The following is an 11970-nucleotide window of genomic DNA, read 5'->3' as shown; positions in this document are numbered from 1 at the left end:
AAACAATATTTCTTTCTGAAGTGTTTTTTTTTCCAGCAAAATTATTTCACCAAACAAAAATATGGTTTTTGTAAAGAATGCGGTGCAAGCAAAAAATATGATGCATACATACTTTGATTCATTTAGGTGTCTATCAATATAAAACTTTATGGAAATTTAGAATCAAAAACATACTTATTCAAATACAAACTTTATGCGCAGAAAGAAAAACGTTTTTTCTAAAATTAAAGATAAATACATAAATGGTTATCTTTCATTTTTTTCAAAAATTATGGCATTGTTACAAAAATGTACATAAAAAAGATTTCATACATTTGAACAAATATGATTTCACAGAGGAAAAAATGTTATAGCTAATCGAAAACGTTTAATATTTTCAAAATTTGCATTATTGGCAAAAAATTTGTTTTCCAAAATTTTATCTATTATCTCAACAGCATTTTTTCTAATATTTTACTTATAATTTTTTCTAATTGTTATTTTTTTTTGTTAATTTCTGGGCTTAAAATAAACATTTATGTCTTTAATTTTTTTAAATACAAGCTGAAAAAAAATGCTTTTGAAAATATAGAAAGTTTAAGTAATATTTCATTGTTAAAATTATTTGCATCTTAAAGAATTGGTATCTATTTTGATAAATAACATTTAAATATGTATAAAATAAGTTTTTTATGTACGTTTCGACGCCATTATCTTATTTTACTGCTTTTATATCCAAAAAGGATATTTTTATTTCAACCATTATCTGCATTTAGGAAAAATTAAGAAAGAAGATCACCAGTTCTTCTCATGAGATAGCGCTTTTGAAATAACCAGTTTACGCCACAATAAAAAAATATTACTTTTTAAATTTTTTTCTAAGGAAATATAATCTTTTTTGCTAAAAATTGTTTTCCAGCGTAGAAATTTCTTAAACATTGCTGATAAAAAATGTAATAAAATAAAAATAATCCGCCATTTTTGATTTCTTTTTAATAAAGAATTCTTGGTAAAAATGTTTTTAATAAAAAAAAGTTATTAAAATAAACTGTTAATAAGAACATTGTTGCTAAGAAATATTTTTTTACTACAAGAATTTTATAGAAATAATAATTTGGCACTTCTTACAGTTTTCATTTTAAAAAGTAATATTATTCGACTACTTATTTTTTACTTATTTTAATACTTATTTTCTTTAAAAATAATTTATATAATTAATACATATTTTTAATATTTTTTATAAAACATTTGCAATAATAGATATATTTTACTTACATATATTTACCGAAAAAATAATTATTTTGCAATGTAAATATTTTTACTGAAAAATATTTCTACTTAAAACGAATTAAAATTTTGGAATGATTTATCTCAAGGGTAAATAATGGTACATACTCACAATTCGAAATGAAATAAAATTAATAATTGCTTTTTTTACATTATTACAGAAATTATATAAAAAAAAAAACACAGACATGTACTGTGGGCGGTAATCGGTGAAAAATGCGCCTTTCTGTAAATGCACAAATATTTTCGCTATGTGTGCATATTGTATCAACATTCTTCTCATTCTCTTAGACCAAAATGTCCTGTGAAATCGAAAATACTTGCGGTTCCATAAAAATACCGAATCGGCATTTTCTTCACTTCATAGCTATCTTCGCTCTGCTGGAGTTGCACTCGCTGACGGAGGCTAAGCCTCCGCTGCTTCCCCACATTTGCAATAGTGAGATGTGTGAATGCAACGCTATGGGGTTCGATTGCCAGCTAAAGGACAAATTCAGCTTGGTCACCGTTAAGGCTAAAACGTGGCAAAATGACGACCTCGCAGAGGTGTATAAACTCAATATCACTTGCGTTTATCAACCTAAGGACTTGGATGTGGTGTTAGCCGAAATGCCCCAAATATTGTTATATAAACATACCAAGTTTTATTTGAGAAACTGTTTTCAGTTTCCCGTTTTGCTAAGACAACCAAATGTCAGCTATGAAGGCAGCGTAGAATTCGATCCATACTTGGACGCGTCCGAAGATTTCTTTCAGCATTCAAGCAGCTTAGAGCATTTAATACTACCTGTAAAGTTTACATATGTTGATGAGCCGCTGCCTGCAAAGCTGCTGCACAACTTGACCAATTTGAAGAGCTTGCAGATCATCGCTTACACTGCATACCCCAAAATTAGTTGGCCTGTAGAGCTCTTGCACTCATTGCACAACTTGGAGAGGCTGTCTTTGGAAATGGTGGCGCTTCACACTTCCCTGCAAGGCATGAATAGCGCACATTTTCGCGATTTGCGCGCACTTAAGAAGCTGAAGTTGGATAAAAATTACATGATGACGCTGCCAGAGGATCTCTTCAGTACGTTACCCGCGTTAAATCGCTTGAGCTTGCAGCTGAATGGGCTGACGGAGCTGCCGAAAAATTTGCTGTGTATGCAGCGTAAATTGGTCTCGCTCGACTTGTCCAGCAATCGGTTGACAACTCTGCCGACAGGGTTATTTGCGAACACACCGCTACTTTGGGAGCTGGCACTTGCCGGCAATCGACTTAGTGTGCCTTCGAATATTATAGCAAATGTGCACGCGTTAAGCTACCTATATAGATTGGACTTGGACAGCAACCATTTCGAAACTATTTGGGGAGCTAGCAACTACCGAAATCTGTCCGTCCTTGCACGCGCCAACCGCGCAGATCCATATGCGTTGTCAAACCTCATAGCAATGGCTTACGATGGCGAGCGGAAGCCAGATGTTGATAAGCCCCTCAATTACACCTTGATTTCGCTGAGAGCAAACAAACTTTCACACTTTTCCTTGGACTGGATCGCTGAGGCGGGCGTAAATTGTCCCTACTTCTTTGATCTCGCACTCAATGAAATACGCAATGTGCACGCCATTTTGCGACCACCTACCTTTACCTGCTTGCATGAGGTGCATTTGAAAGGGAATCCTTTGATCTGCGACTGCAAATTAGCTTGGGTCTACCGCACAGATATGCTCGTGAACACCGATTACTGGACTTGCGCATCGCCAGCGCACTTAGCAGAGAGCGGTTTACAAGGTTTGCAGCGCGCCGATCTCTGCGACTGGTCGCCCGCCTGGTGCCCGGAGAAGTGTACATGCACACGACAAGCCGAGGTGTTGTTAATCAACTGCCAACGCGCGAACTTGCAAGGCCTCACACAGCTGCCACGTCCCGAACAATTGTCGCTTGCGGAAAGCACGCTCTACCTTGAAGGCAACCTTTTCCGCCAGCTACCCTCAAATGGTACCTTCGGTTACGCCAACGTTACTCGCTTGTACGCCGCGCACAATCGGCTCAACATCGTGTTGCCGGCTCATCTGCCGCCTAGCTTGACTGTGTTGGATTTGCGCGCCAACCATTTGGAGCGTTTGAGTGCAGGCTTTCTGCGCAGCTACCTCAACGATAGTGAAACACTTACAGAGTTATATCTCTCCGAAAACCCTTGGTTGTGCGATTGCGAAACTGTACTGCTATTATATACACTACGCGCACAGAGCGCACGCATACCCGACGCTGGCGATTTGTATTGCGCCAATTTTCCCAACGTAACCCTCTTAAATGTGACATTCACCGACGTATGCGTGCTGCCCACCAGCAGTTTGGGTTTGATGTCGCGACTCATTTCCATCTTTCTAACAATTCTGCTGATACTCAGTCTTATTACGCTCTACTACAAATACGAGCTGGAAGTCAAAATCTGGCTGCACGCACACAATTTGACTCCCGTTTGCTTCAGCGTCGACGATCTAGACAACGATAAAACGTTCGATGCCTTCATCTCATATTCGCACAAGGACAAATGCTACGTTAACAACACGCTGCTGCCACAACTGGAGCACGGTGATCCACCATTTCGAATTTGTACGCACGAACGCAATTGGCTTGCCGGCGCCTATATACCAGAGCAGATTGTGGAGTCTGTGGCGCAGTCGCGGCGCACGATCATTGTGCTATCGCAGCACTTCGTCGAATCCGATTGGGGTCGCATGGAATTCAAAACGGCCCATCAATGCGCCGTTAATGAGAAGCGTGCGCGCATTATAATAATCAAGTATGGCGAGATTACAAATATGGCTGGGCTCGATAGTGAGTTGGAGGCTTATTTGCGTATGAATACATATCTGGATTCTGAGGATCCACGATTTTGGCAAAAGTTGCGTTACGCAATGCCGCATAAAAGAGGTGAAGGGCGGAAGGCGGGCATGCTTGAGGTGAGCGGTAGAATCTATGTGAGTGGCCAAGTGGAATTGAACCAGTTGAAAAGCGAAAGAGAGGAGAAGTGAAAATATTGGAACTTTGCACACAAAATATACGCTAAAACGAACGAATCACTTTTATATTTAAATAGAGGCAATTACATATATTATAAATAAAGAGGCTCTGTGAATTGGAAATGTTTGTAATGTTGATAAGTCTTTAAGGGAAATAAAACCATACATTCGATTTGATATTGAACCATGAACTTCGTCTTAAGAAACTATGAGCCATCTGCTCATTGTACTAGGGTCCATAAACACACGCAGCTGTTCTGTTCTCCAGCCTGCACCGAGTGTATTTGGAAAATCAAGCAGGAGCTTCAGCTCACTTTTAACGCATGAGACACAATAGGCTACTCTCTGGGTAGTAACCGGTCATAATCATCTGTCCTTTCATATGCACCGGATTTGTCTGACTAAGCAGGCGACAGGCCGCTCTACAGCCGAGCTATGATTTCGTCTAAAGACTAAGGCAATATTAGCATTTATTAGAAGAGCGCTACTCCACGTTTTACACAGTGGTCGTGTGGTTTAAGGTGCTCACCCCTACTCAGTAGATACAGGATTCAGCATCAAACAATTTTTTTTTTCTAATAGCGGTCGCCGCTCAGTAGGCTATGACACACTGCCGAGTTAATTTTTGCCTTTAAAAAAAGCTTCTCATGTTTATCATTTGTCATTCGGAGACGTCGTTAAACTGTAGGTCCTTATCCTTTGAGTGAATACATCAAGACACTTACCGCAAATTGGAGCAGAATCTTGGACATGCACTAGCCAATGTGTAATCACCATTGCCTCGAAAGTTGCCGGCGAGCTAGTTGAAAACTTTGCTGCGGTTCTGAGTTTTATTGACAACGGCGATCGCATGTATGATAAAAGAGAGCAAGCTGTCGACTTAATCCCCGATACTAGTGTACGTTAGTACTTGGGGTTTCCTCAGCAATACATGTGTTGTTGTTGTTGTTGTTGTTGTTGTGGTTGTTGTAGTGGCTACTAAGCATTGCGAAGATTAAGTTTTCCCTCAATCGTGTTCATCAGACTCAACTAACGGCAGACCCAGGAAGTGTGCCCATCCAACTGAGTTGGTCCATAGCGAAGGTGCGTAAGTTGAATGATGTTTAGGGGACTTACGAAAGCTGTCTCGAGCCGTAAGAGGACTCAAAGGCATGCCGGACACTCATTGGGCACATCTGCATTTATCCTAGTCATGTAGGAGCTCAGCCTGCTGCAATAGCCAGAGCGAAGTTGGGGGAGTCTCCCGAGGTAGATGAAGCTCTGTCTCGTCTACGGCAGGTGGCTGTGTTTCCGGAACGGCACTCACATGTCGGGAGTTGGTGTTTGTCGAGACGACTCCCTGTAAATAACGTTTATGATCTGTCGATACGCTGTCGGGTCTAGAGGATGTTTTATGAACTTGTTCGGTTGATCCGTCTGTGGCACCCTACTGGGAACTGCTTACATAGCATAGTTTTGTGCTCCTTGACGCGCTGCATTTTAGCTGTGCATAGGTGGTGCTGTGGCGATACCAGAAGGCATCCCGTAGCGGTCCGAAGTGCCGCTAGTCCCCGGCGACCGCATGAGCCCTGCATAGTTTAGATGTGAAACACATCTTGTTAGAATATGAATCACAAACAGGAGATTTATATTTCATATACAGACAAACTATCTTGGAATGCTAGTGAAGGAAATGGAAGCTAAATTAGAAGAAAAAGTCTATATTAGGTATGGGCTATCAGGCCACAACGCTACTCATAGCGTCATGTGATTTGATTGGAAGACGGTAAGGGTACTTGTAGCGAATAATCGGAACAGATCGAAGAGTTTAGCCATTACCGCTGAAACACAATGCCGGCGAACGGCGAATTTTTCGCCGCGAATGTTCGCTGTAAAAATTAACACACCCTGTCGTATATGAGAACGCGCACAACCGAAGCAAAGGACCCGACGACTGTTCGCGACCATAGACTCATTTCTGTTGTCGTCGCTGGCGGCTGCGGCAAAATACGATCCATTGTGGCCATATGCTAAATATTCTCAGATTTTTTAAACGAAATTGAAAAATACTGTATTAGTTTTTGTTGAAAATTAATAATCTTGTTTGTAAAAATTTTAATTGTACCTTGTCATAAGCAGCTGAATTCGTCATCGCCGTTGTTGGTGTTTACTGAGCGAATTTTTTGGGCAAAAGTTGCTGCCGTTGTCACTTTACTGGGCGAAAATTCGCCGTTCGCCTGTATTGTGTTTCAAAGATTACTGCCCAACGAGGATTAACAATGCTATTGCTGGACGCCAATATTGAGCAGTCATCAGCATCGAAATAGAATAGAAAAATTTATGAAAATCACGGAAAGAACATCCCTGTACATATAAGAGGTTTTTAATTCTTATAAGTTTCAAAATTTATCATGTGAGTAATAGGGGCAACTGTCCCACGCCAGCCGATTCTACGGACTGAAATTCCTTGCGGTTTTTCGGCCAGCGACTGTGGTATTTGTGACCTTTTTCAGAAATGCCTTTCCAACTGTTTTTTCTTCGATAACTCCCTATTATTGTTTTACGAGATTCTTTGGTCCTCTGTGAAAGTCCCTAAAATTGTCCTACCGTTTATATGGCATCCTTGAATTTGTTTCTCAAGCTTTTACCGGAACTACCCGTCAAAGTTCTTAAACAGAGAATTACTTTAGTTAAAGGATTAGCTATGTTGCTCACAGAACATCTCTTCATATGTCTTAACTGTCTAATTTGAAGCGGCATCACGATGTGTGGTGTACCTGGCATACGCTAATACTAGACATTCGCATTAGGGGCAGACGTCTTCTTTCTTATTTTCGAGATTGACGCTACCGCAGTGGCTATTGCATGGATGAACTATTTTAGCGGCGTGTTCATCAAGGAATCGGTGTCCCAAAAAACGTAGCTGTTATTATGAGCGAGATACCATCCTCTTGACAAGCATGGAAGGTTTTTCGTTCTTGGCTTGCCAGACTTGAGCTTTGATATTTTGCAGATCGTAGAAAGTCTGAATTTTAGGTATATTTCTCGTTGGGACAGTCCGAGTAGACAACGTAATGTCTCTGATTCAGACTCTTCAAGGTAGGCTTCGACTTCTGTCAGTTCGTCAAAACAATCTTTCCCACGCATTAGGGGCAGCTAAGAACATCGTCATGGTGATCAATTAAAGATTATTTCGATATTGAGATTATTTGCTGCAAGCTCTTTTAAAGAATACTCTAAAACGAGTAATTTGACATGCAACTAACCACCATGTTTTCTATATACTTTTTTCAGATAAAAGATGCCTTAAGAGACTAAAACTGGAAAAGGGTCTCCTTAAACTATGACCACAACTCCTGGAATGTTTCGCGCCTCAGCTCAAAATCTGGCTACCTGTCAGTTCTTCTTACTTCTAACAATGAACGCGCTCGCCCAGTCGAATATCTTCTCGACCACTAAGAACCCGTTGCTAACGAAACAGAAAGTCAAACCAAATGGCCCACAGACTGCATTCAAAACCTGCTACGAGGGCAAATGTCAATGCAAAGAAAAAGTGACCAATTGCTATTTGAGTGATCGTAGCGGCGCAGTGATATTTGAAATTACAAGCAGCGCTGAACAGGATACGATAACACTGACCTGTGAGGGCGCGCCAAGAGATATCGATTCCCTTTTGAACCAGATTTCGCATAAGTTCACATTTCATGCGGCGTCCTTTAAGCTGAGGAACTGCGCACAACTACCGAATATGTTGCGGCGTCCCAATGTGACTTACATGGGCGATGTGGATTTCAATACACAAATGTTGGTACCTGAAGAGTTTTTCTGGCACGCAAAAGGCTTACTGACGCTGAGATTTAATATTACAACCGATGACTTGGAAAATAGCTTTCCGCCGCTTCTTTTTCACAATCTAAAGGAGCTAATTAATTTGGAATTGATAATAGTTTCCGATGCTGCGGTGGTCACAATGCCCGAGGAGATGTTACATGAGCTCCATGGTTTGGAAGTGCTGTCTCTATATGTATACCACCTTGAAACTGGTTATTACGAACCGTTGGATGCACGGCGCACGACCGTACGCAACTTAAGCAGCGCACATTTTCGCGATCTATGGGCGCTAAGAAGCCTGCTACTGGACGCAAATAACCTGCAGACGTTGAACGATACTATGCTTATGCCATTGCGCGAATTGAACCAACTGGGCTTGAGCCTGAATGGCTTAGAACAGCTGCCTGCAAATTTGCTTGCAACGCAAAGCAAGCTGGTCGTAATAGACTTGAGCATGAACGAGCTAACATCACTGCCGCTTGGTATATTCAAAAACACGCCACTCCTTTGGAAGCTGCAGCTAGCCGAGAACCGCTTCAAAATGCCCACGAATATTATAGAGAGTGTGCGGCCGCTACGTTATCTCCACCAACTCGACCTGAGCAACAATCAACTCGTGCAGATTTGGGGCACTGGTAGCCTAAGCAACCGCTCGCTCTTGACGCGCACTAACATTAGCGCACCACTGGAAGTGCCACAGTTCGCAACGTATGTGAGCTGGGAGCGCGGCGCATTCAATGAGCGCCAAATCAATCTTACTTCAATCAATCTGCGTAAAAATCGCATAGCGCAATTCAACTTGGACTGGATCGCCGTTGGCGGGCTGACTTGTCCCTACGAGCTCAATCTGCTCAACAATAACATAAAAAACATTTATGCTGCCATACAGCCGTTGGGCAGTACCCACAGATGCAAACGTCGACTGATGTTGCAGTTCAATCCACTGAACTGTGATTGTAGCCTTGCGTGGGTCTATAGCAGCAACTTGCTTACGCGATATGAACAGTGGACCTGTGCAGCGCCGCCGCGCTTGCAGGGAAAACTGCTCAATCAGCTGCAGCGCAGCGATCTCTGCGCTTGGCCGCCCGCCTTTTGTCCAGAACGCTGCAGGTGTTCGTACGAAAGGATGTCATCGCTGATTGTCAACTGCACAGGCGCGCAGCTGCAAAGCATCTTGCAGTTACCGCGTCCCGAGCAATTTGCGCTTGCTCGTACAACACTTTACCTCGAGCGCAATAGCTTTTACGAGCTGCCGGCGAATACGACTTTCGGTTATGCCAATGTGACACATATTTATGCGGCGCATAATCGGATCGCCTTTATTCTACCGTCGCATATCCCATCGAAGCTGTCAGTGCTCGATGTGCGTCACAATCGGCTGGAGCGCTTGAGTGATGATTTTCTACGCTACTACCTCAACGAGAGCGATACACTGAAGGAACTCTATCTCTCCGATAACCCTTGGTTTTGCGATTGCGAATCGGAGCTACTGTTGCGCGCTGTGAGCTTACAGCGTTCACGCATACCTGACGTCAACGAATTACGCTGCGCTAATTTCGCGAACACGCCACTACTAAATGTTACCTTCTCAGCAGTATGCACAACTCCCTTTAGCTATGTTAGCTTGCTAGCACTGCTCATTGCCATCTTTTCCACAGCAGTCGTTGTGCTCTCACTGATCGCACTCTTCTACAAATACAAACTGGAGGTGAAAATTTGGCTCTTCGGGCACGACATGTTTCTGTGTTGCATCAGTGAACAGGAGCTAGACAAAGACAAAACATTCGATGCGTTCATTTCTTACGCCCACCAAGATCAACACTATGTCAACGATACACTGCTGCCGGGTCTGGAACAGGGTCGCTCGCCATTTCGTATTTGCACACACGAACGCAATTGGCTCGCTGGTGCTTTTATACCCGAGCAGATAATAGAGTCGGTCGAGCAGTCGCGTCGCACGATTATTGTGTTGTCGCAGCACTTCGTCGAATCGGATTGGGCTCGCATGGAATTTCGTACGGCGCATCAGTGTGCACTGAATGAGGGTCGTGCGCGCATAATCATTATCAAGTATGGGGAGCTTACGAATTTGCAGCAGCTAGATAACGAGTTGCAGGCCTACTTGAAACTAAACACCTATTTGGAGTGGAACGATACGAGATTTTGGAATAAGTTGCGCTTTGCAATGCCGCATAAATTTGGTGAGGGACGAAAGTCGGGTATGCTGGAAGTTAGTAGGAGAGTTTATTTGACGGAGGAAGTGGAGTTGAATGAATTTCAGCAATAAATGAAATTTAAAAACTATAAAAGGAAAGCGTTTACAATAACATATATTTGATAAAAGAGAGTGTAGTATAGTTTAAGAAACCAAACTCGCCATCGAATTGTTACGAATTAAGTAAATAAACAATTAAAAGTATTTTAAACAATAAAACTCGCAAACGATAACTGCTTGTACTCGTCTCTACGTTTATTCTTCAACTGACTTGAATGCAACGTCGTCGCAGATAGTGTAGCCTCAATAACTCAATTTAAAATATATCGGAACAAAGATGCCAGTTAGTTATAACATCATAAATATTACATATGCAATTTGTAACGCTGCCATCTCTATAAAAAGCCGATTCAGTTGTCCTAACAGAATCAATAATATATATTTGTGAGGCCAATCTTAGCGATATATCAGAATCTTACCTTCACGAGACCTGAACAGCTTTCGGGAAAAATGTGATATGTTCAATATTATTGCAACCAACATTCTTCAAAAAGATACGTCTTTTATCGGACATTTTCAAGATTTTCTGGTGCTTTTACGGGACTGACAGAAACTTTTTCGGAACTTTTCGGGACTTAAGTTTTTTATTTTTTGGGATTTTTCAGAACTTTTCGGAATGCTTCGTATTTTATTTTTCTGTAAATTTAGGGATTTTCTTATGCTTTTATGGAATTTTTTTTCGAAATTCGGAGACTTTACGGATTTTGTGCAGGTCTCTTAGAATTATTATTTTTTTGTTTTTACTTTTAGTGACCATTTCAGCTGTTTTTTGTGAAGATTCGTAATGAGGCCTATTTTTATACCATTTATGTAGTTGGTTGATTCAGATCATTTAGCTAGAAATAGTACCATTAGGAAGCATTATAGTTTGCAAATTTTCGCCGTGCTTAAGTCAGACGTACAATAGTAATGTTGTAAACACCGCACCATAAGTCAGACATAGGTCGGTCAATTAGAAGAAGTTCGTTGCGCGTTGCCAGTGGTATACCCTCAAAATCGAATCTGAGGAGATCATCCATCGAGCAGTAATGATCTGGTAGTCGATTACCAATTTTTAGAAATAGCTCTTTCGAGTAAACGCCACTACCTACTCTTCGGTTGAGTTTTTTCCATTGGCTCCTCGAGGTACGCAATTCTTGTGGTGAAGACATTTTTAACGGCGAAAGTGGAAACTTTATAGTTCGGCTACTTTAACTTTGTTGCGCAGGTGTCTACAATTTTGTAATGGTTCAATGTCGTGGCCTTCCATTTATCCAATGTGGGCACCGAAATTGCGCATATGGAAAGTATTTACCCTGACTGCTCTACTGCTCGCCTGTAGTTTACCATAAAGCTCCGTAGCGAAAAAATTTCGTGCGATTTCTAAAGCTTTAGCCGGCGTGAAGGTTCAGTTTTAAACATTTGCACCGCTCTCTGCAGTGCACTCCCCGTGGCTTAATGTCCCATTTTTTCCTTTTTAAAAGTAGATTTAGAGGAATATGGGATAGTTATGGTTTCTTTGGTTTTTTACTCGGTGTTCCGTATCCAAAAAAGCTTACTACCCAAGAACATGCCCAGGTATCTAATTGCATCCGCCAGAGTCAGTGTAACGACATTCAGCGAAGGAAATC

The 11970-nt window shown here is 41.5% G+C and overlaps 2 protein-coding genes across 2 annotated transcripts; both read left to right on the top strand.

Moving 5' to 3' along the window:
- The first annotated feature begins 1563 nt into the window (after nucleotides 1-1563).
- Nucleotides 1564-4287, top strand: LOC118748375 (protein toll-like). Its single transcript, XM_036482746.1, has one exon. The coding sequence runs from the start codon at nucleotides 1564-1566 to the stop codon at nucleotides 4285-4287; it is 2724 nt and encodes a 907-aa protein (XP_036338639.1).
- A 3310-nt stretch (nucleotides 4288-7597) lies between these two features.
- LOC118748374 (protein toll-like) lies at nucleotides 7598-10372 on the top strand. Its single transcript, XM_036482745.1, has one exon. It carries the CDS (start codon nucleotides 7598-7600, stop codon nucleotides 10370-10372), a length of 2775 nt encoding a protein of 924 aa, XP_036338638.1.
- Nucleotides 10373-11970: the final 1598 nt, after the last annotated feature.

The sequence above is a fragment of the Rhagoletis pomonella genome, unplaced genomic scaffold (assembly GCF_013731165.1).
Source record: "Rhagoletis pomonella isolate Grant_MI unplaced genomic scaffold, Rhpom_1.0 Rhpom_scaffold_00013, whole genome shotgun sequence".
NCBI lineage: Eukaryota > Metazoa > Arthropoda > Insecta > Diptera > Tephritidae > Rhagoletis > Rhagoletis pomonella.
The sequence above is the reverse complement of the archived record's forward strand: the minus strand, read 5'-3'. Positions and strand labels throughout refer to the sequence as shown.

Excerpts from the sequence above, each read along its gene's own strand:
- LOC118748374 (XM_036482745.1), top strand. The coding sequence starts at position 7,598 with ATGACCACAACTCCTGGAATGTTTCGCGCCTCAGCTCAAAATCTGGCT.
- LOC118748375 (XM_036482746.1), top strand. The coding sequence starts at position 1,564 with ATGTCCTGTGAAATCGAAAATACTTGCGGTTCCATAAAAATACCGAAT.